This window comes from Esox lucius, chromosome 1 (assembly GCF_011004845.1).
Source record: "Esox lucius isolate fEsoLuc1 chromosome 1, fEsoLuc1.pri, whole genome shotgun sequence".
NCBI lineage: Eukaryota > Metazoa > Chordata > Actinopteri > Esociformes > Esocidae > Esox > Esox lucius.
The window spans coordinates 15333941-15359160 of NC_047569.1; the positions used below are offsets into that span (position 1 = coordinate 15333941).

General features: G+C 42.5%; 1 protein-coding gene across 6 annotated transcripts in view; it reads left to right on the top strand.

Moving 5' to 3' along the window:
• Nucleotides 1-215: 215 nt before the first annotated feature.
• The window catches only part of LOC105018293 (SPRY domain-containing SOCS box protein 4), a 41851-nt gene continuing 16846 nt past the window's right edge, over nt 216-25220 (top strand). The window contains exons 1-5 of one of the 6 annotated variants that reach the window (XR_003781851.2): nt 216-513; nt 634-707; nt 4836-4914; nt 14225-14330; nt 23199-23342. Coding sequence is in view for 1 of the 6 variants with exons in the window: in XM_010883524.5 (XP_010881826.3) it covers nt 23386-24094 (709 nt within the window). In the remaining 5 variants the exon portion in view is untranslated. Of the gene's footprint in view, nt 708-4835; nt 4915-14224; nt 14331-23198; nt 23343-23378; nt 24095-25220 lie in introns of those variants that run through there. The other 5 variants (XR_002197121.3, XR_002197122.3, XR_004575738.1 and 2 more) reach the window with 5 other exon arrangements.

Below are 25220 nucleotides of genomic sequence, written 5' to 3' on the forward strand. Positions count from 1 at the left end.
GCTTGCAACGCCAGAGATTGTGGCAGTGAGTCCTATGAAGGACCAGTCAGAAATATGTGCAATCACCACTACAAGTCTCTCTGGATGAGGGAGTCAACTAAATAACTCAAATGTAAATGATGATCTGTAAAATTTTGATTTTGGTTAGCCCCGCCCCCATATATCGTTATGTAATCTGATTTGCAATAAAAAATGGGAAACTACAGGAAACGAAAGGCTGTGTTTTGCTCCGTTCAGTTTCCAAATGTTGTCGAACTTTGAGACTAGAAATACCATGAATAGATAGGATATGAAAACGACGGAGATCATTTCTACACCACATTTCAATCTGCGCGTTCCAAAACGCTGTGTCCTGCTGAACGCTTCCCTTGTACCCTAGTCATCACCTTTTCCTGATCCTATCCCTCGAGCGACGTGGCCAATAAGCGCGTGTCAGTGACACATGAATGGAGATATACAAGGAATGGCTCGCGGAACAAAGAAGCCGCCCGTCGTGAATTCCCTTCTCCGTTGGTAAAAATCTTTTAAAAACAGTAAGATTTGACTTGGAATGGTTTGTGTTCTGGTGAAAACAGAATGAGAACAAAATAATATATCCGGTGCAAAACATAAAATAGTTTTCTTTGGCTCAAGAAACAGAACTTGGCGTCGTGAGAGCTTTGTCGAACGCGAGGCGAGGCTTTTGGCTACATTGTTACATTGGAAACGTAAGTAACATTATCTCGCCTGTTTGTATTTGTTATGCCGTCTGATAGACTACAGTCTAATTGTGTTTGAACCCCTTACATTCGTTACTGTTACGAATTATGTTATTCCAAATGTTTAAAAAACTTGGCAGTGTTTACAACTTCGCACTTGTTTTTTAATGTTAGTGTCATGTAAGCTGCTGCTACACAGTAAGCCATTTGAAAAAGAAGGCTGATTTAGAACTATTGAATACAGCGAATGAGCGTCAACTGATACACGATACTTTGATAAATAATTTTAGAAGCGTTTACTTATCTCTGACACTCATACTAAATGTTTTACAAATACATCCCAGCGTTTATAACAACTTGGAGAAATTAGACGGTCACAAAAGATTTATGGATTGATTATAGGCCTTATATAATTGGTTTGGAAGCCTTTTTCTGAAGATGTTCTTTCAGTTGCTTCGAGCAAATATTACGAATTGGTACACAAAATTGGCTAATTTATATTACTTACCCTACAAAGTAAATTTGCTAAAAGTAGTTGATCAAGCCACTGTTATCAAAACTCTGCATTTCGGATTTCACTTTCAATTTGATACTTTGTTTTTGTACATATTTCGATTTGAGTTGCATCAGCCTAGTTTTCGCGTCAGACACTGACTTACATTGTGGAAAGGGCAGAGGTTATTTTATCGCGGCGTGGGTTTACCAAACCAGATGCATGTTCAAGTCGATCTCTTGCTGTTGGTTGGCCATGTAATGAATGGTACATGCCTTATCGCCCGCGATAGCCTGCAACTATACCATCTGTCAGCCTGACCTGGCCCCCAGGGGGATGGCCACTGCCCAGAGGAAGTGTTGGATGATGGGTTTACCGTGGTCGGGCTGGCGCAGATGGACCAGTTGAGGAGCCAGATATCATATGGATATTTGCTTTGCATTTTTCTACTTACTGGCTTTTTAGTGGATTTAATGTTAACACTGCAGATGTGGCACTAGAGGTTAAAATAGGACGGGACTAAATGCTTAGGTATGTGTCTTTCCTGGGGACCAGCCTGAGTCCTTCGAGACTTCAAGTGTCCTACTTGTGCAGTGACTCCAGATTCCAGCGTTGTTCCCATCAATGTTGGCTGCTGACCATCCTTGAGACGATGGTAATGTCCCACGGCCCACCCTGTTTTGCTGCCTTTGATATATCCATGCATACATAACAAACTAAAACGTCTGTGCTCTCTTAAGTTGGTTTGCAGCTGCCACAACCTGTAGCTACAAAAAATGATCAAATCTTGTTGATCAAGTTGAAACAAAATATGTATATATTTTTTTATCAGGTTGGTTCTCCTGATCAGCCACTAGAAACGGAGATCAGTAGGTGTTAGCTGATTTGCTTATTTTTAACAAAAAGATTAGTGCATGTATATATGACATTTTTTATGTCCCATTGTAATTACATCTAATAACTCCCTGCATTTTTGCTGCTTTTTCTTAGTCACATCCATTCATAACGGGCATTGCATAAGTTGCTTGATTCACTCATTGGAAGGGCTGAATGTTTTTCAAAATGTATACGATTTCCTTCTAGCCATTGCCACTCCATGTCCTCCCTCAGTTGCGTGCCGCCCACATTGATCGAGATCATAGGACCGTGGCGTTCAGGAACATAACATTATCAGAACAGCACAAATCATTCCTGATCCTTGTCACACGCCTGTACGGTCCAGGAGAAATGACGGGCAGTGGTCCTGCCACGTTTAGCCCTCAGAGTCGTGACAGTTGATGAATGCATTTTAATCTCCACACAGTCCAGCAGGGCAGTGTCAGCCAGCAGTCATTCAGCTGTCCCAGAGTTGTGATGTGCATACAGCATACTATCCCCAACACACACACTGGTTTCAGGGAGGGCCATGCTGCCGCTGTATGGGGGCTGCTGAGTCAGTTAATATGGTAATGTTTAGAAATCCCATTAAAAGTGGTTGGTACCTGAATGACACAGCCCCCCCCCCCCCTTGGTATAATCTAATCGCTAGTAGTTTCAATGAATTAAATTGCTCAAGTTGCGGCATGACTTCCCTTGTTCATTTACTGTTGTTAATTTACAGTCCAGGGGCATTTAAGGTGGCTTGGGTCTTGCATTGTGTGGGCCATTAGGGAGTTGGTTAATCTCAAAGGGATAATGGCTTTTCCGTTGCCAGTTGACTGGACTTGTTGGCAACTTTTACTGGTTTCGCTTGTCAATAACAATAAACTGATTTTAATGTATTTGTTATCTGTAATACTTCAATGCACCATTTCATGTAAATAAGTCTGTAAATTAGCAACCATCTTAACCACCTTTGGTTGAAAAGTGCTTCAAGTTAAGACACATTTTCTGGACGGTATAGTGTTAAAGGTAGATGTGCCATGGATGATGTCTACTAACTTGGTAGCTCTGTTATTGACTGATGTGATATAGTCTAGTGGAGATTTTGGTCCCTGTGTCTCAATGTGTTCTATGTGGTTGATGGATCCCTCTTTCGATCAGGGGGAGAGAACAGTCAGTATTCTTCCCTGGATCTGAGGGAGAGGCTCCTGGGAGAGACATGCGCCCACACAATTCTACCCTTAATGGAGTATGTATGCAAAAGCAATGGTAGTCAACACAATGGCGTATTGTGGACATTGTTGTTTCTGTTAACCGTTTATGATGCTGGTAATAAGTGGGATGACAGTCAATTCAAAACATGTCTTTCATGTGTTGGATATTTTAAAAGCAGTATTTCCATTTAATTTCCATATCTAATCCTGGCACATTTGTTTCTGTGTGTGTCCCGTTGACGTTCACGAATTGGCCCTAAACGACAAAAACAAAAGATGAGGGAGAACAATAAGAGGTGGAGACATGAGCCAGACTGGGAGACCTTGCAAATTCCCTCTGGATTTGTCACTTTTTGTCTTCTTAATCCATTTCAAACTCTTATAACCTTGGCCATTATCCCAAGTTGCTTCCTATAATAAAGAATTTAAAAGAAAATTGTGAATTAATGTGAATGGTACTATAATGGGTGCACTTACAATAAGAGAGCTGGTGGTGGCATGGCGTTTTTGGAGAAATCAATGATTTCTGTGGGGTAAGTGGCAGGTCAACTTGTTTTCCCCCTATTTGACATTCCGAGAACCTGGCTTGAAGCACGACTTGGATTCCGCCAAATGCAAACACTAAGCACTGAAACAGAATATCTGTGTGTTTCTTCTGTCATGCTTTCTTTGAATTTAGCACTTAGCCCCGGAGATATCGGAATGGTAGTTTAATACAGTTTTTCTGTTGCATTTATTTACTTTTCAGTGTTTGTCATTGGTCTGGTTTGCTTTTCTCTCAATTTGAGAGGGGTTTGCTGTCAATTAGCTAAATCACTCACCTGGAAGTGAGATGTCTTTCCTCCAGTATGTCAGCTAGTTGTCTGTCATCTTACCACTTCCTCCCCCATTCCCACTCTTGTTCTCATGTTTTACAGTCTGTCTGTCTGGTATGCAAAGCGTTCATCCGTTTGCCTGGGTCAAAGCCAGGGCAGTGTCTATTCACTCTAGCAGAATTACCGTTCGCAGACCTATAGCATGTGTTAAGACAATGCAGTCAGTCATACTCCACTTCCCCCTTCTCATGTCTGCCTAATGGAAAATAACCGGATGTGACAATGGGACCACAGAGAGGAACAGAACAAGGTGCTGGGCAGGACAATATGCTGGCCTTGTGACCTCCGAGGCAAGAGTTCAGTGAACTGGTTTAGCCCATAAGGAGCTGACCGTAATCATAACATGTAAAGGCGGTAATGATAAAAGGCAGGGCTGTTAGTCTTTTCATCCTGATACTACCCCTGCCATTATGGCTGCCAATGGCTTCTTGCTTCTCCTGTTAGGCTAAGATGCTAAGTACATTTCACTTTGGACTTGCCACTATAAAAATTCAGTACATATTCATCAGCTGACACATGCGCACACACTCTTGAACAAATATATACACACTTGGACAAATAAACACTTGAAAGTAAACACAGGTCTCTTTCTAGCTGTAGTACCACTAGTTTTCTGTCTGTGATCCATTGTAGGTTTCCCAGTTCCTGCTTGAGTAAAATGATGGTCTTCTGTTCTGTAATGTGCTCAACACAGGCCTAGCGTTTCAATACAGCAGCAGCCTTGGTCACCTGCTGCGTTCCTGGCTCCTGCCTGCCACTCCGCAAAATCTGAGGTATAGTTTATTCTCAGCAGTAGGTCCCATCTCATTCATTCTTCTGAACTTTTTTCCCTGACAACTGCTATGTATTTACATAGGTATAATAAAGTCAACATGCTTGCACTGGTAGAGTTCTGTCAAAGTCCCTGTGGCTTAAAGATTTGCTACTGGCAGTGACTGGATATTTTATTTCATCCTCAAAGATCACTTTTTTTTACCCCGCCATGTAATCCGCTATGAAAAAAGACAAATATAGTGAACAGGTTTTTAAAGATGAGCACTACCTACTTAAATACGTTCTGGATCTGCTGACCAGCAGATCCTGTTGTGGATTTAGTTGGACGCAGAGAGCTACCACTCTACCAACTAAAGTCAATCTGGCTATTCTTGGCTAAAGCTAATGGATTTTATTTTTTTAAACTGTCAGGAAAAGACTTGTTGCTGTAACATCCTTTCTATACTTGCCATGGCCCTTTACAAATGTATTAAAATTCTATGCCAGATGTGACAATGCAAGTGTCTGTGAAATATATGTAAATTCACATCATAATATGTGAGAATTCAATGAGCAAAATGTTGTAATTGGTGAGCAGCACTCGTTTACAGATACAGTCCAGGCCAAGAATTTGGACACACCTTCTCATTCAATGTGCTTCCTTTATTTTCATGACTATTTACATTGTAGATTCTCACTGAAGGCATCAAAACTATGAATGAACACATGTGGAATTATGTACTTGTGTGAAATAACTGAAAACATGTCTTATATTCTAGTTTCTTAAAGTAGCCACCCTTTGCTCTGGTTACTGCTTTGCACACTCTTGGCATTCTCTTGATGAGCTTCAAAAGGTAGTCACCTGAAATGGTTTTCCAACTGTCTTGAAGGAGTACCCAGAGATGCTTAGCACTTGTTGGGCCTTTTGCCTTCACTCTGTGGTCCAGCTCACCCCAAACCATCTCGATTGGGTTCATGTCCGGTGACTGTGGAGGCCAGGTCATCTGGCGCAGCACTACATCACTCTCCTTCTTGGTCAAATAGACCTTACACAGCCTGGAGGTGTGTTTGGGGTCATTGTCCTGTTGAAAAATAAATGATGGTCCAACTAAACGCAAACCGGATGGGATGGCATGTCGCTGCAGGATGCTGTGGTAGCCATGCTGGTTCCGTATGCCTTCAATTTTGAATAAATCCCCAACAGTGTCACCAGCAAAGCACACCCACACCATCACACCTCCTTCTCCATGCTTGACGGTGGGAACCAGGCATGTAGAATCCATTCGTTCACCTTTTCTGCGTCGCACAAAGACAGAGCGGTTGGAACCAAAGATCTCAAATTTGGACTCATCAGACCAAAGCACAGATTTCCACTGGTCTAATGTCCATTCCTTGTGTTTCTTGGCCCAAAAAAAATCTCTTCTGCTTGTTGCCTCTCCTTAGCAGTGGTTTCCTAGCAGCTACTTGACCATGAAGGCCTGATTTGCGCAGTCTCCTCTTAACGGTTGTTCTAGAGATGTCTCCTGCTAGAACTTTGTGTGGCATTCAGCTGGTCTCTAATCTGAGCTGCTGTTAACCTGCGATTTCTGAGGCTGGTGACTCGGATGAACTTATCCTCAGCAGCAGAGGTGATTCTTGCTTCCTTTCCTGGGGTGGTCCTCATGTGAGCCAGTTCCGTTGTAGTGCTTGATGGTTTTTGCGACTGCACTTGGGGACACATTCAAAGTTTTTGAAATATTTCGGACTGACTGACCTTCATTTGTTTTAGTAATGATGGCCACTCATTTCTTTACTCAGCTGATTGGTTCTTGCCATAATATGAATTCTAACAGTTGTCCAATAGGGCTGTCGGCTGTGTATCAACCTGACCTCTGCACATCACAACTGATGGTCCCAACCCCATTAATAAGTGAAAAAATTCCACGAATTAACCCTGGCAAGGCACACGTGAAGTGAACCATTTCAGGTGACTACCTCATGAAGCTAATTGAGAGAACACCAAGGGTTTGCAGTGCTATCAAAAAAGCAAAGGGTGGCTACTTTGAGGAATCTAAAATATAAGGCATGTTTTCAGTTATTTCACACTTTTTTAAGTACAACATACCATATGTGTTCATTCATAGTTTTGCAATGTAAATAGTCATGAAAATAAAGAGAACGCATTGAATTAAAGTGTCCAAACTTTTGGCCCGTACTGTACATGTTTCAACCCCACCTAGAAAAATCTGAGAAATTGATTTCCTGAGTTGGTTAGAACAGAAAATTTACAGAGCCTTTAAGTCTGTTTTTGTGTGTTGGCAGGACTCTTTTATTTTCTGAGGTCCGTAAACTCCAGCTCTGGTTGACTGATCATCCCTGGGCAGATTGTTAGGGCCAGTGTGCATGATCAAAGACATGCAAAACTCATATCTTTTACATGCAAGGTCTTTGTTTTACATTTAAAATTGGATCAGAAAGAGCCAAAAAGACAAACAATCCCTGCCACTACTGTAGTTAATGACTTTCTGTGGTGTTAATGTGCTTCGAGCTAGGGCTGTTTATTTTGAGCTAATTTAACTACAATCTGACATGACAGTTGAACTGCTGTCAGGGTGCCCAATTTAGCCCCATGTCAAATTAATACTTGCAGTGAAGCAGTGTGTGATCATAAATATAACAAATTTCTTAAATATTTTGTTTAACCTTCAGGACTGGGGATTTCATTAGGTGGTCCATGCGTTATCACCAAATTGAAAAGGCCCTAATTGGTTGTCACTGAATTAGAATTAGAGCTAAAGCCTAAGCATCTTAAAAAAACGTAAATCTGTTAAAATTCAACTAATAAAGATCAGGTTCTACCTATCTGGGGCTTAAACCTGAACTTAAAACTGCATAGTTCTTTGAATGTCCATGCTTGCTTCTTCAGTCAGGGATTGGCCTATATTAACCACATTACATAAAGCCCTATTTGCAAGTGTGTAGGAAATGTTGGTTATATAATTATTGCTTCAGGACGTGTGTTTATCTCGGATGATTCAAATGGGAAACAGTTTATCCAGGCTGGCCCTTGGAAGACTTTCTTTCCATTAAATCATTAAATTTATGTTTTTATTCTAGGCCTGTCTGGTTTCTAAAATCTAGGCAATAGCAGGCTGCACTGATTGTCTTTCAAGTATATATAGTTCGTCACCATAATATTAAAGTTGAGGAAGTGTGATCATATCGTTAGTTAGTAATGCGCAGTAGACATCCTTAATGCCGCCAGCCTGCTCTGATGTGCTTTTACCTTGTGGGTGTGCGAGTGATCCTGTAATTACCTCATTAGCCCAGTTTGAGTGCTGCTTTAGGGTATATTAACAGCAAAGTTTGTAACCCTTCCGTGACTTTTTCTTTTCATGCAGACCTTTCATTTTGGCTATGGGCTGCAATTTCTGTCAAGCATGACCATTTTGTATCTATTGTTTTCTTTCTCAAACCAGCTGCAACACCTGTCAGACCCCCACTAAGTAGAAAGAATCAGCGTGGCAGATTTGGATGGAAATAACTTGATGCCCAAAATGACAAAAGATTTGCCTGGAAATTGAGTAACAGTATATAAAGTTAGTTTTTATTAGAAATACAGAAAGATGTTATTGTTTAGCAGACATTACACTGCATATGCATTTTTTAATTTAATATTAATGAATTATGTTATGTTCTTAATGGCTGCTATTTGTTAAAAACTGCACCCTAGTATGTTGTCCAAGAGCTCCCATCATACGTTCAATGAACACCGGTCTTAGTGCTCATTTGCACAAGTTAGTTGTTCAGAAGGTATTTTCTTTGATTGTTGTGGTGTTTTGTTGTTTGTCCTTGTGTGTGGTTTTCGATGGTTGAATAATTTAACTGCAATACTTAGTATGTCACAATAAATATGTAGAATAACACAAATATAGCAGTGTTTGCCCCTGTGGCAAATGGCATATTTGCATATAGCCCTACTGTAGCTCTAATTGGCTATGGTGTGTAGGTCTGTGGTATGGTTCAAAATGGACACATTAATTGTGTTCTTGTCCTGCCTACAATAAAATCACAGAGCTGCCGTGAAGTTATATTTGTTACTATGGTTTGTTGCATTGAAATGGATTATGTTACTATGTTGAGTCGATAAATTAAGTTAAACTGGGCAGGCTGGTGCAGCTGACAAGGAACATTGTCAATAAGGTTACTAAGTGTTATTTTAGTTGTTTATGGTCAAACATAGACGGTTGGTCGACTGTTTGAACAAGGTGCTTTTCTGTTCTTGGGCATTGGAATGACCTTTACCTCTCTTCCTGCATGCTGGCTTCTAGGTAAAAATTTAAGGTTTGTGGTTCACTTCCAGCCTACACAATTTACCAAACAATTTGACGGTACCAGGTGGTTTTACCTTACTTATTAATGGGAATAATGATTTGATGCAAAGTAAACAGTAATTCAGTCTATCCAACAACTATAAGCACGTTTATCTCGGCCGTTTTGGTCCAGTGGCTGCCAGTGCAAAGCTAATCTGTAGACATGAGCAAGTTCAATGACTGTACGGGAATCTCACACAAACCATGCATATTGCGCATCTCCATCTGCGGTGCTACCTACGGAAGCATCATTTCGCCAAGTAGCTTCAAGTAAAATAACACAATCATTTAGATGTCATGACGAAAACGTTCCATCTTTGTTTTTGTTGCTTAGGCATTTGCGAGTTTCCCTGACATTGTCCTACCTCTGACGCAAAGTAGCCTTCATAAAATTAAAATCTCTTATCTTACATGGACAAATGTGCATTGCTATCGAAACATTTGCATATACGCTGCAGGGTTCTCAGATGAAAATAAAGTGTACCACATGGTAATGTATTTTTTTATTAAAAAAAAAAAACTATGCCTTTCTGCTCATTGATGTTATCCATCCATTATATTATTCCACACAGGCTTCTGAGGACCACATATCCATTATCTCTGGAAAACACATACTTAAAAAAGTTTTGAACAAATTGGCAGTGCCTTTTCGAGAGAACCCCTTTTGACTAGTGAAAATGGTGGCTCCTTTAGTTAGCCGTACTGTCTAACTACTAATAAGCCTCTTCTCATGCAGTATTCTCTTTAGTCTACGAAACTGGAGCTTTGCAGCAGCTGCCAATAGACATGTCACCCCACCCTGCTCCTTCTCCCACTCCTTTCACTGAAGTTTTTATTTAGCACCTTACCTACCAGCCAGCATTCTCTCCGATTCTCATTCAGCTTAATTGCTGTCGTACCTCAGCCTAGCAAGAGGAGAGCGAGGAGATTGAGGAGAGTAGGTGAAATGAGAGAGAGGTGAAGGTAGCTGGAAGGAGAAATGTGATGTATTAATCAGTCCTGATGTCACTCATCCCTTTTAATCTCATCAAGTGGCAGAGCTCCAAGTTCTGCATGACAACATCTGCTAACTCAGCAGATGATAAAGTCCCCATTATAACCAGGTTGCCCCCCTCCCCCAGGAGGGGCATGAGGCATGGGCTCTTTACTTGGCAGATTGATGTAGTCTTGGATGGGTAGTGTCGTCCCCAGAAAGCCTGAGTGTTCTAGTGTACACGGGAGGCTGAAGAGTCACAAACCGAGCCTGAGAAGAAAGGGCAGCTAAAGAGATGAAAGTTGGTATTTTTCTGAAGCTGAGAATTGTACTAAGGCAGCATGCTGCCACACATTTAGTTAATGTTTAGAAGTGGGCTTGCATGAACTGAACTTACTATATCCTAAAAATTTGAAATGGAAAATCTGTACTAAGTTTTAAAATCAAGAAGTTCTTGGGTCCATTTGAAACTCAGCTAATGCCACCTGCTTGCCTTGTGAAGCTACTGTCAGTGCTTTGATCGTGGATGTTACTTAGGGGAGTGTCTAGTGTTTAAGCCTGTTAAAGTAGCACTGCCCTCTGGTTTATTATGGTACTCAAGGTTGCATCCAGGTTACTAGAGGTCCCCAACCTCAAGTTTAGTACTCTTATGTGTTAGTGCCCTTATCTCTCCACTGCCTTACCCCTTTACCTTGATTACATTAAGACTTAAGCACATAATGTCTCTTGTATTTTAGGCCAAATGTTGTCCATCCGTTTTAATCTCTTCCTCATGCTTCAGATTTATCAAAAACTCTGAAAACAACTACTGTTTTTCACGTTTTTTTTTTTTTTTGTCAAATCACTACTGAGCATTTGAATGCACTCAAGGATGGGGAGAACAAGTATTTGATACACAACCAAATTTTGGAGGTTTTCCTTCTTACAAGGCATGTAGAGGTCTGTCATTTTTCTCATAGGTACTCTTCAACTGTGAGAGACGGAATCTAAAAACACAAATCCAGGAAATCACATTGTATGATTTTTCAATAATTAATTTTATTGCATGAGAAGTATTTGATCACCTACCAACCAGTAAGAATTCCGGTTCTCACAGACCTGTGTAAGGACATCAGGGATAAAATTGTAGATCTGCACAAGGCTGGGATGGGCTACAGAACAATAGGCAAGCAGCTTGGTTAGAAGGCAACAACTGTTGGCACAATTATTCGAAAATGGAAGAAGTTCAAGATGACGGTCAATCTCCCTCAGTCTGGGGCTCCATGCAAGATCTCACCTCGTGGGGCATCAATGATCATGAGGAAAGTGAGGGATCAGCCCAGAACTACACGGCAGGACCTGGTAAATGACCTGAAGAGAGCTGGGATCACAGTCTCAAAGAAAACCATTAGTAACACACTACGCCATCATGGATTAAAATCCTGCAGCGCATGCAGGGTCCCCCTGCTCATGTCCAGGCCTGTCTGAAGTTTGCCAATGACCATCTGGATAATCCAGAGGAGGAATGGGAGAAGGTCATGTGGTCTGATGAAACAAAAATTTAGCTTTTTGGTCTAAACTCCACTCGCCGTGTTTGGAAGAAGAAGGACGAGTACAACCCCAAGAACACCATCCCAACCGTGAAGCATGGAGATGGAAACATAATTCTTTGGGGATGCTTTTCTGCAAAGGAGACAGGACGACTGGACCGTATTGAGGGGAGGATGGATGGGGCCATGTATCGCATGATCTTGGCCAACAACCTCCTTCCCTCAGTAAGAGCATTGTAGATGGGTCGAGGCTGGGTCTTCCAGCATGACAACCAAAACACACAGCCAGGGCAACTAAGGAGTGGCTCTGTAAGAAGCATCTCAAGGTCTTGGAGTGGCCTAGCCAGTCTCCAGACCTGAACCCAATAGAAAATCTTTGGAGGGAGCTGAAAGTCCTTATTTCCCAGAGACAGCCCCATAACCTGAAGGATCTGGAGAAGGTCTGTATGGAGGAGTGGGCCAAAATCGCTGTTGCAGTGTGTGCAAACCTGGTCAAGAACTACAGGAAACCCATGATCTCTGTAATTGCAAACAAAGGTTTCTGTACCCAATATTAAGTTCAAATACTTATGTCATGCAATAAAATGCAAATGAATTACTTAAAAATCATACAATGCGATTTTCTGGATTCTGTCACTCACAGTTGAAGAGTACCAATGATAAAAATTACAGACTTCTACATGCTTCGTAAGTGGGAAAACCTGCAAACCTGCAAAATCGGCAGTGTATCAAACATTTGTTCTCCCCACTGTATACCACCGTTCAATTATGTATACCACTGTGCAAATGTTTGGTACGCTTAGAAATATCCTTAGATTAAATGAGTTTGAATTGGAAATATAGTGAAATGTAGGTTAGAAATAATTATTTTTGTTTGATTTGTGACCTTCAAACTTTGCTTTCATAAAAAAATCTTCCATTTGCAGCAATTACAGCTTTGTAGAACTTTGGCATTTTAGTTTCCAAAGAGATTTCAGCCATTTTGCACTGTTCTTTTTGGCAATTTTTGGCAAATTCTCATGGAATAGCCTTCATTTCTCAGAACTAGAATAGAAATCCGAATGTCAGATGAAAGTTCTTTCAGGCCATTTTGAGCATGTAATCGAACCCACAATAGCTACTGCCCCAGATACTCAACTATTCAAAAGTTTTTCTTTAATCAGGCCAACAGTTTTCTGCTCTGCTAACAATCGCAATATTGTTTTCTCATGAAGCCTTTTAAAATGATTAACTTGAATTTGCAAACACAACATACCATTGGAACACAGGACTGATGGTTGCTTATGGGCCTCTTTATGTCTATGTAGATATTGAAAATCTGCCATTTCCAGCTACAATGGTCATTTCCAACAAATAACAATGTCTAAACTGTATTTTTCAGTTTGTTATTTTAATGTACCGAAAATGAACTTTTCTTTCGAAAACAAGGACATTTCTAAGTGACCCCAAACTTCTGAATGGTAGTGTATGTACTTCAATTTCTAGTAAAACATTTGGACCATGCCATTACACTGTTATTTCAATTTGTATCTATGCAGTACTTGACACAGGATACCTTATTTATAAAATGATTCCATTGAAATCCAAGCAATTAGCCCATATCCTACTCTTGGTGGGATTCCCAGTGTTTATTAAAGTATTTGGTTATAATGTCACATAGCCATGCTGGTCAAAAAGGTAGGGTATCACCTGCTTGAAGCTTATAGGCAATAGAAGGTATCACCTGTAAAATGCCTGCTCCATTATCAGTCAATGCGTTGACAGGAAAGTATGAAGGAAAAGATGGTGAAAGTGGAAATAAGTATTAAAATAGAAATAATTACAGCTTGTTCATATTAACCAAAGATTAGTTAATTAAAAGGAATATATTGCATATCAAATAACCATGCCAGGTTGGAGTCTTAAATGGCTCTGGCACAAGATTACCAAGGTATGTATCAACTGCATTTTTTTGTGCCGTTGATACATACTGTCATGGTATTCATTTAGGCTCATTTAAGAGCAAGCAAGCACTTAACTAATTTAACTACATTGACCTGCTTCCAAAATTCCTATTGCCATTCCACCCTACTCTCAACTTTCACCAGTGTGTTAGGCCTATATCAAGGACAAAACCCAGTTTGAAGTCTATTTGTATTTGTTCTGTATCGATAGACGCTACCCTTTGTCCTAAACGTTCCGTTGTTTATTTAGTTAGTTATTAACTCTCACTGCTTACTGTCTACCTAGCTAACCATATGGAATCTTATTTAAGGTACCATACATTGAAAACCACTATGCCCTGAGGTATGCCCTTAGATATGTGATAATTTGTGACTGTTACCATTCGCTGACTCGGGAACGCAAATTCTGTTTATATGTATTTAAACCCATTTTCAGGTGTTGACTATTATGGGCATTGTATTCATAGATGACTGAAATATACTGTCCTTATGCTAGGTTTTTTTCTCATTGGACCCGTTCTGTCTCTCCCCAGGAAGTAAGCAGTGCCACAGAAAGGTGATTGACCTATAACCTTTCAACCTGATAACGCAGTGATGTGGTGGTTCACTCCAGACATCAGCTCTCAGATGGATTAACAGGTGCGTTCACCCACTCCATGTTGACTACATCCTATTTATTTACTTAGTCGATTGACCCAGTTTGTATTTTACTGGACTTTTAACTGTATTCCAAGAGCAAAACAGGGTTACTGAGTTATATAACTACACAACCTTTCTGAATTTATTAAAGCTGCAAGGATGATTGCTATGTTGTCATTTTATTTATACATGCTAATTAAAGATTGCCATGATGCCAATTAGTTCAGAGTGCTTTTGATGGTTAATTCCTCTTAATGGGTCCACCAGTAAGTCAGCTTAAAGATTGGCCCGGTTTCTCTGAACCAGGCACTGTAGTAGGAAACCTGATCCAGACTGTTTTGTCTCATCTACCTGCTGTTCCATGTAACCGGAGTCCTGCCCTCAGCCTTCAACCTGGGCACCTGTTCATAATTTAAAAGCCTAATCTGGAGTTGCTAAACGCAAGCGCGCGCACAATCGCAATATAATATATTTTTTTAATTGGATTCTGTTTATCCATTAAGTCCTGAGTTTAACTGTTCATTCTGAACCCAAACGATTTGATTGTTTTATTCCAATGTTTGTAAATGTTAATAATTTATAGCCGTAAGACATTGTTCAAACCCTCATTTTGATATGAAGATGGTCCATCCTCATATCCGTAGCTCTGTTAATTTCACTGTTTACATTTATCATGCACCATCAGGTTTTTACAGAAAGGGGGGAATGGAGTGTGCTGATTCAATCTTTAAATGTCCCAGCCCAAATAGATGTTTGGCTGTATGGACCTGGACAGAATGTCTTGGGTTTCAAATGACTGTAGGATAACAATAACACATGACATGAAACAGACATACAGTGAGTGCTAGGCTGTTTCTAACCCACATCACCCCATCATGGGTAGTGTGTTCCGTGTAACCAAGCCCTTTAAATTCTATAGAAGATTTATCTCATCAACTTTTAATGTGTTGCAGCCAACAACCCCAGTCTGTTCCCAGGCACTACTCAAACCTGTTTCAAATTGCTTAGATGATGCCTGTAAAAATCTTCTGTGTGATGTGATGACAAGTAAAATTGCCTGCAATCTCCCCATTGATTTGTATAACTGCCATTTAAGACAGGCAGCTAAATTATTGCAGGGAATCTTTATGAATGTACATACTATGGAGGAAGGCTAAAAAGTGTTGTAAAAAGGAGTCATGCTGCTGACCTTTAACCATGCCTGACCTCTATCAATAGCTCCTGTTCGCTGGCTGTGTGTTCTGTGGGTTTGTGTGTGCATTCAGTCCAATTGGAATACAATTTTAATATACCTTGATCTTCCAGTGAAATTATTCATACCAAGTCTGACTGGAATAATCAAGTTTGTGTGTATTGTGTATGGCTGGTAGATGAAATTGCTTCTGTTCTGAAATTCAATGCAGATTAAGACCAAAATAAAAGCTTATACTGATCCCATGCAAAGTTGTCGGAGGCAGAGGAACACCTGACAGATATGGAATATAATTTGGGTCAGGACTTGAATATGATTTGCACGTCACTCAGTTGTACTCTATGTACTGGTTACACTGTTGGACCGCTTCTATACTATCCTATGTAGTTCATGTCACAGTGGTTCACTGGAACCTATGAGAGATACATTCTCTTTCTCTTTCTCTCGTACCTGCTGCTGTATGGATCAGGCATCCCTTCCTCAAGGTGTATGTTGACGTTAATGGTCTGTCGTTCATTCAAGCAATGGGCTTTGATCTGCCTTGTGATATTGGTTTTTCCTTGGGGCAAAAGGGCGAGGTAGTTGGTTTAGTTTGTCTAGTTTGTCATCTACAAAGTTATTTTCATAACAGTTGTCTTCACACTTCACCAAGTAATTTCTCAGACATGAATGACTGCAGTTTCTGGTCATTGTTTTCAACCAGGTTCTATGGTCTATATATTTTGGCAAATGGTGTTTTATTTGTGTACATTTTCCATAATTCTGAGATGCTGATTAAGCAATGCCGTCGAAGTTGTATAGGGAAGTGGCTCTTTGTCTCGCCAAAGACACGATTTAAGTGGAAAACAAAAGCAGCACAGGTGGTAACATGTCTCTTTGCGCAGGGCAGCTTTAAAGCTGTGGACAGGCTAGTAGTGTTAGCAAAAGACTTGCTCTTGTGTGCATTGCCATAGCGTAACATGGTTGGGGACCCACAATTCGTGTGTGTGTGTGTGTGTGTGTGTGTGTGTGTGTGTGTGTGTGTGTGTGTGTGTGTGTGTGTGTGTGTGTGTGTGTGTGTGTGTGTGTGTGTGTGTGTGTGTGTGTGTGTGTGTGTGTGTGTGTGTGTGTGTGTGTGTGTGTGTGTGTGTGTGTGTGTGTGTGTGTGTGTGTGTGTGTGTGTGTGTGTGTGTGTGCATTTATTTTTTGTTGTTTATGATTGCTTAGCAGTTTCCCTGACAATTTCAAACCGCTATACCGTAACAAACGTACTGTAATTGGAATCAATATTTCTTGATTTTATTCACTTTCTGCAAAAGACATCCTAGACTTTACTGAATTGATCCAACTAGTGGCAATGCAAAAACTGACTCACTCCTATGTTAAACTGGCATTTCTGCTTTGCTCTGTTGAGGAGCTTGTAGGTGTGTTGAGTGAGAATGGACATGGGTGTGTGTCTGTGCTGGTGTGCTGGATTTTGGCTTTGCATGGGCCTGGTCTGGCCCCACATCATATGGTGACAAGGCAACACTTGGAGTCCCCAGACCTGATGGTCGAACTCTTCACTCAACTTTGTATATAAAACAGGAAGTCATTTTGACAAATGGTCTCACTGACCAACCCCGCCCACAAACACTTACTGTCCAATTCCATTGATCTTTTGTCGTTGGTCTTTCATCCTTGTTTTAAGAAAAGTCACAGGTCTTTCAAGAGTGTCATTTGTGATTTGGTGTTGTGTAGTACAGACTCTTCAGGAGGCAACCTGCAGTGTTTTTCATGTGTCATGTTCCTTTGTTTTGTGTAATTTGCCCTAATTTCTCTCTGGCATAAGGGCATTTTAAACTCTTTGGTGTTGTAGGAAATACAACTTCTGCACTAGTGTGTATTTGGGAAGCATGGTGGGACCCTGGTTAGAATGTACAGAAAACACCATGGAAGTAGGATTCCAAGGGTTTCCAATCTGCAGTGTTCTACCTCTCCCTCTGACCAAGGGAGATCATTCATTAGAGCATTTCTAAACTACCACAGCTATGTTTTGATGAACTTGTTGCGTCACATTGATTTGCGTAAGAGGTGTTTTATTTTTCTATTGCATGGGTGAAATGTCGGTTGTGGCACGTCACCATTCCGACATATATTCCCTGCGGCTACTGAGGTCTAAAGATGACGTCTCATTCAATGTGTATTGGAGTGGATGAGTGGAAGTTTGGCTTAGATGCCCAACAAACTAATTCTTTCCAATCATCAGCAACAGCAGTCCAGCAGGGAGCACCATGTTAGTTACCAGGTAAACAACATTCTCAGTGGGTTAATCAGCCTTCTGGGTCGGGGGTCTGGTCGATGTGCTGTGTGTGTGTATTGTATGCCTTATGGTGTACCTCAGACACAGCAACAGCTTTTTGTTGATAGTGTCACTAAAACACTGTTTAAATATTATGAAATGTATACATTTGTGTTTTTACATAGACAGACAATGTGTCATTAAATGAAGAAGCCCATGTCAAAACAAAGTAAAGGAGCAGAAACATCAGGCCAGTGTTTCCTAATATGCAGAGGCATTACACTTTGTGTGTGTGTGATGGACACTTGACTGTGGGCTTTAAGGCTTGTATGTGAGGCCGTGCAAAGAGGAATGGCACTCTTTGTTGTCTAAGAGGGATAGATGGCCTGGGAGGGGAAAGGAGGTGGAGCTGAACGGTGAAAATGGACAAGGAGGTCTTGTTCTCCATACTACTTAGGTGTCGTGTGTCTGTGAGAAGTGTTGCTGCATCCTGGCTTTTCTTCTTTACATTATATTTACACTGTAAAGGTCTCCCTCACCTGCCATTGACAAACACGCGTTTGCTAGCGATTTCATTGACTCTTTTGCAAGGTTATAAGTTTTAGCTGGTGTTGATTGTAAAGGCAAAAGAGACAATCGGGTTAGGATGAATGATACCAGTTCACTTTCATAAACATTTGCTTTATAGTAACTCGATTGTCTATTAATGACATGAGCGGACATCTAAATGTGTCTGTACTAAGCAAATCTATATTGTAGTTATTAAACACAAACCAAATGTATGTACGTTGGATATTGCCCATCTGTATTACCTTTAACTTGTATCGGTTGCTAATAAACTCATAACTTGGCGATCAATGAAATCACTAGGAGACAGTGTGTGAGTCCACTATAGTTGTAAGTCCTGCCCACAGGCTCCACACTGCCCCTGTTAGCAAGGGCCCCGGCTGCTGCCAGAGTCTTTGGCTCTCACACCCTCCCTCACACAAACGAACAGTGAGGCTGCCTCTGCAGCACCCAGCCAGGGTGTTTTTATCCAAGTTCTAGAAACTTCTATCAGTGACATGCCCGCAGAGCCTCTAATCCAGAACGACAAGACACACTCTGTTTCTGTTATTCACTTTCCTCGCAGCTGCTGTTTTGTTCCTCCTCAGCCCTTGTCTATTCACTGTTATTTGTCATTGAGGGAATGTTTACCAGTGTCTCTCCCTTTCCAGCTTTCTCTCTGCCTGGGTCTTTTTCCTTGTTCCCTCTCGCCACCTGAAGCACAGAGCAAGAGACTGACTGGTTGCTGTTTCATAATCCTTGGGATAGACTTTCTTAGGGCTTACTCACGTTATGAGAGCGAGAACAAAACGCTAGATAGACATGCATAATCATTTCCACAGCTTTTACATTTGTACCAGCATGTCCGAGACGTGCGACGCAGGATTGTAGCCGTTACTCGCGGGACAATTCGAGGGATATGTGTGCGCTCAGCACAGAAATGTAACACAATTCCGTCAGCACTGTCTTCACACTTGCAAAACTCCTGGGGGGCTCTATCAAAAATGGCACACGCTCCCTTGGAAGGTGGCACCTTGAGCTATCAATATCTACAAGTTTACAAAAAGGAATCTAGCGTCCCAAGTCGTCTTTGATATGTCTCGGAAAATGTAGCGTAATGTAAACAGACCGTTAGTGGCCTCGTGCTCACCCCCCTCCCTCACTCTTTCCCTCCCGGTCTCCTTTCAGCGGCTGTTTTCCTGTCTTTTCTGGGGACTGACTAAAGGCTGTGGCGTCACTTCAGACACACACTGTATTTGTTTGTCTCATTCTTTCCTCCTCTCTTTCTCACTTTGTTTTTCCTTCCGTCCACTGTGTTTTGGGCACAGTGGAATAAGTCTGAGTGATTTACTCTCCTCTTCTATTTGGCTTGTCTTTGGATATCACCTTGCAGGGTAAGTCGTCTTATTTGGTTTATTTTCTATCTGTCCCTCCGTCTGTGCGTATGTCACTGTTGTTTTGAAGCTGGGATGGCTTGCCATAAGCGCTGTCAGGACCATGAAATTAAAGAAGCTGGGAAATGAAAGGAATCTACTTCCTCTTGGTCTGAGTTGGGACCGTTTAGCTGGGGATGGTGTGCTGTTACACCAGTCTGGTGAGTAGGAGAGCGCTTGAATCACGGTCTTGTCTGTCCCAGACTCTGCTTTACTGTTTTTCGCTGGAAGCAATGAAGCACTCACTGTCGGGATGTTATGATCCCAGTCTGGAAGCATTGGATTTCTCATTTCTGTACCCCGGGGTGAGCTGTCACACTGTAGCCCTGTCTCATTAAGTCTAGTTTCTCACAGTAGTTTATTTGTGCAGTCAAGAGTTATTTGTAATGGTCGAGTTTGAACTAGTGACAGCTAATTCACACTTCTGTATGTGTAGCCCCTCCTCTTCCAGTGCTCCCACATATCATTGGTGCTCTCCCTGCCGCTCAATACACTCTCTCTTATCTAACTTCAGTGGAGATGCATTGATCGCCGGGCCAGTCAATGGCCTGTGACACTGATGTAACGGGAATCCATGAACACCTATTTTAGGGCTCTGTGACTGACACGTGCTGCTACACAAAGCACAGGAGATAAGGTAGGAAACTAAGCCTTAGGATGGGTGATGTAGGCAATTAAAAAACGGTGAGGGGCTGTGAAAAGGGAGGGCTGAAGGTGAGCAGGAGAAGGAGACTGGTTGTTGCTAGAGAAGACACGTCACCTGAAAATGAAATGACGATCAGGCGTTCAGCTATTTAACAGCTCTATGTCAGTATGGGTGTGTGAGACTGCATCTGTCTGTGTATGGCAGCTTGTGTTGGTTCTTTCTCGTGTTCATCCATTTGAGCTGGTCTGCTCTGATGTGTCTTCAAGGCATGTGGAACGTCTGCCTGTGTTGTGCTGTCATCCTCAGCATCTGACATGGTAACAATGACACTGCCAACGGCAGCCAGCTCGCATCGGCCTTCCACAGTGTGACAGACATATCTCACCCGTACAAGAGATTTGCGCTGAAATAAGATGCAAGGTTATTTTTCACTCTTGTTTCCCTTTTTGGCTCCTTATCTGTCTTAATCCCTCCCCCATATCTCTTCCTCCCAACTTGTTTTCTAGCTGTTTCCCCCTCTTCATCGGTCTACCACCAATATCACACACTAACTGCTCAGGCTGCTATTGACAAATGAGTGCCAACATCTTGGTGATTTCGTTGTGATCACCAGCAGAGTGATTGTCACTCTGTTTCCATTCCATGTCGCTCCATTACACACCATTGATTTCACTCTTGCTTCCCTCTCTGTAGTTTATCATCTAATTGTCTGTCCTGGTGTCCCCCCCAGGGGTCATTACTTGATGAGAAGTGTTCTTCAGACAGATCGACAGCGAATTCAGTAGTCTTTAGGCCAAGAGAGCTCACTATTGCTTCAGAAGCTCCAGTCACACAGTTCCTAGGTGTCAAGTCCAACTGGACATTGTTGTTTATCTGTGTGACATGTGGCTCAAAACTTTGAAACAAATTTAGACTCTCCATTACTGGTGTGCGCAAAAAAACAATGTTAAAGAACCATGACTCAAGACTCAGAATGCAGTTTCTCAACTGCTGTGGGAGGTAAGAACTGTTGGCCAACCACAGCATTTTTGTTAGTTCATGCTTGGTGAGAAGAGGCAGTCCCGTAACCTTAAATAATCAATAAATTGCATTCAACCTTGCAGCATGCGGTTTAGTTATTCCCTGTGTGTGTGTGTGTGTGTGTTCGTGTTCCTATAAACCTAGGCAGTTGGCGGTCAGAGGTCTTCTCCCAGGTAATAAACTAACTATAGTTCAGCACTGTAATTTACCAGGAACACATTAGCCAACACTTGGCGTATAATAAACCCCCAGATCGCAGCCCCACCCAAACTGTTACAATTGTTGCCTGCCCTGATTTTGGCTATGAGGAAATCTTGCAACTCCTATTGTTAAGTTGCTGCTATTATATATGTTTTACCTTGGGGTGGAGAGAAAATATCAGTGATTTAATCTATAGGGGCCCGTAGGAATTTCATGAAGATTTGAAAAGCTGGTTAATCTAATTTATCAGTGGTCTTGTTAGCTGTCGCCATAAAACATCACCAGTAGTTGAACTGGACATTTGAGAGGTTTTAAATAGAGCTCTATATTGATGGTCTGTTACTGAGTTACATGAGAGGAAGAATGAAATGTAACCTTACGTAGCAATTCTTCTTAGGCTTTGGCTTTATTCATACGTTCCTTCTCCCATCCTGGGATCAATGGCATTACCAGTATGTAAAATCAGAGGCTGCCCGAATATAACAGTAGCATAGACGATGGGCCATAGTGCTTTATGCTTTGTGATAAATACAATCCCTCCTCCTTGCACAAATGGCCTGTGAGTCATTTATGGATTTCAATTAATATGCAAATTAAAAATGTGTCTTGTAAAAGAGGTTTTAAACACACTGTCAAGTACATACTGCTGTGCAAAGGCGGTGGTTTGTCCGTGTTGTCTTTTTTTTAAACACATTTTTAAGATGCAGCTGGCTAGCCTCTTTCTTCCCCCTTCCTCTGCATGGAGTTTGGTTTCAGAATGACCTCTGCTCTACAATATCCTGGGTGCCCTTTGATGTTCTCACATCCTGTTTGCTGTGTTCTCTCTTGTACTCTGAACACCAAGAGTCTCTTCCTCGGAAACAGGGAGTGTTTTGGATTTGTAACAACTGGGTCCAGGTTTGGAAAATAGGGATTCAAAATGGAATCAGTGGGTTTATGGGAAATGTAGTCAGTCACAACTAGCAACGACATCCTACCACTAAGCCTGAGATCATCGCTTTACATTTGACTGACTGTAGGGTGATTCCTCCCAAATCCTTTCCTGTGTTGTTATGCCCACTCCTATTTCTAAAAGGTTCCTCATAAAATCTGTATCACCCAAAGGAGTATTAGAGTACCGTCTAGAATATCCTCCCTTTCATATTTTTGATTACACGCCAACCTTCTCATTGTTTGTGTGGTGTCTGTAAATGTGTGGTTGAGTCTGGGATGCTGCCTCTTGTTTGGTCAATATTTTTTGCAATGTCTCCATGTTTGAGTGAGCAGAACACTTCATCCTCCTGGACCTTAGAAGAAACCAGATAGCTGTCCCTTTCAGGCTACGCCCTTCCGCCCAGCACACTTTACATAGTCTTAACTTGCTGTATTTCTGTTTTTGCGTTAAGTAAACCTTTTTGCAGTTGCATTAACCAGTCTGTTTAAATAAAGATAGGTTGCCTTTTTTCCCCATATGTTGTTTTCTCTTCCGACAGCTGACATCTAACCAATGAATTTGTGCAAATGTTATTTTGAGGTAAAAACAAGTAAAAATGTTCTCCCTCTTTGTTTCTGCCTCTTGTTTATGAACAAGGTTCGTCTGACAGTGGAGTCTGAGTGCCACTCTCTCTGCCTGGGGACGACTGCCCTTCTGGCCAAAGCGCCCATGAGGTAACGGCGGGAAGCCCCATACCACCCTTGTGCCACCCTCCACCCCCCTTTCCCTCCCTCCCTCCCTCCCTCCCTCCACCCAACCCCCCCCCCCCCCCCCCCACCCCGCCATGGGTCAGAAGATCTCCGGCAGCATCAAGTCGGTGGACGCGCGTGGCGAGCCCTCGTATCGGCCGGTCCGCCGCGAGCTGCGCGGCCCAGACTTCTGCCGGCCTCCTCGCCTAGACCTGCTCCTGGACATGCCCCCTGCCAGCTCTGACCTTCAGCTCCACCACGCCTGGAACCCGGAAGACCGCTCGCTCAACGTCTTTGTCAAGGAGGACGACAAGCTGACCTTCCACCGCCACCCTGTGGCCCAGAGCACCGACTGCATCCGCGGCCGTGTGGGCTACACCCGGGGCCTCCATGTCTGGCGGATCCACTGGCCGGCCAGGCAGCGAGGGACCCACGCCGTCGTGGGAGTCGGCACGGCTGAGGCCCCCCTCCACTCAGTGGGTTACACGGCCCTGGTGGGCTCTGACGGCGAGTCGTGGGGCTGGGACTTGGGCCGCAACAGGCTCTACCATGACAGTAAGAACCGCCCGGCCTCCGCTTCGGCACTGACTTACCCATGTTTCCTGGAGGCGGATGAGTCATTTGTTCTGCCGGATGCTCTGCTGGTGGTTCTGGACATGGACGAGGGCACGCTCAGCTTCATGGTGGACGGACAGTATCTGGGGGTGGCCTTCAGAGGCTTAAAGGGCAAGAGGCTGTATCCTATGGTCAGTGCAGTGTGGGGACACTGTGAGGTTTCCATCCGCTATGTCAACGGACTGGATCGTAAGTTAACTAACATTGTGGCTTTCACAGTGGGAGACTTGTCTCTCTCTTGTTGTCCCTCCACTCTGTCAACTACCTATCTCCCTCCCTCGGCTGGATCTATTGGTCCTCTGTGTGTCTGTCGGTCTCTTTGTCCTTGTCACTTTTCTCGCTTCCTGCTCTCTCTGCCTGACTTTTTTTACATTCTTGCTTTGGTCTTTGCTATAATTTGTGGAGTGGGTTCCATACCTCACCATCAGCGTTCTCACAGTACAGCATGTTCAGATGAGGCTATGCATTGTTGTTCTCCTTCTAGCTTCTCTCTGGTTCTTGTTTAGAAAACAAAGCACAATGTCAGAAGACAGTGACTCATACTGCCATATTCTCACCATCTCTCTGAATATGAAACAGTCTGAGCGCATCGCTTTACATTTTTACCGTTTATGGAGGCAGGAGACGTGAGTGAGGCGTCTGTATAAAATATTGTGCAGCACAGGGATATTGTGTTAGGAGCCGTGGACAGAAGCCGGGGCTTATTTTAGAAGTGCTGAGACAGCCACTCTGGCCCAAGGGCCAGGTTTTTGCTGAATGGACCCGCACAGCGACACAGCCCTGTATCTGGCTGAGGGGAGACTGGAAACCGAAAGGGATGGGGGGGGGGTTAAGAGGAAGAGGGAAGGTTGACCGAAACATTTGGTTTCAGTCTGGTCTCTTTCTGTCGTGGCATTTTGGGCATAATAGACCGTAGACAATGAGGGTGGCGTGTGTTTGTTCAGACAGGGAGAGAGCATAAGAGTCTGTTTCCACACTTGTTCATTCCACAAGACTCAGTCTGCTGAATGCTGTAGGACCAACAAAGTTGTGATGCTGTTGACCAGAACTGGCCTAGCTACTGCAGATTCTTCTTATTTGGACCTTCATAGTCTTCAGTAGACGGGTTAGCGCTTCCTCTCATAACCAGAATATGGAAGTCTGCTGAGAAACTGGCTGGTATGGTGTTTTATTATAAACCAGGCTGTTAGAATCCTAAATCCCGATTGGCTGAAATCTGTTATGCCAATGTTTACCATGTCTAACATCAAGCAAGCAAGTTCGTTTAGCACAGTTCATACTTGGAAGCAATTCAATGTGCTTTACAAAGAAAAAG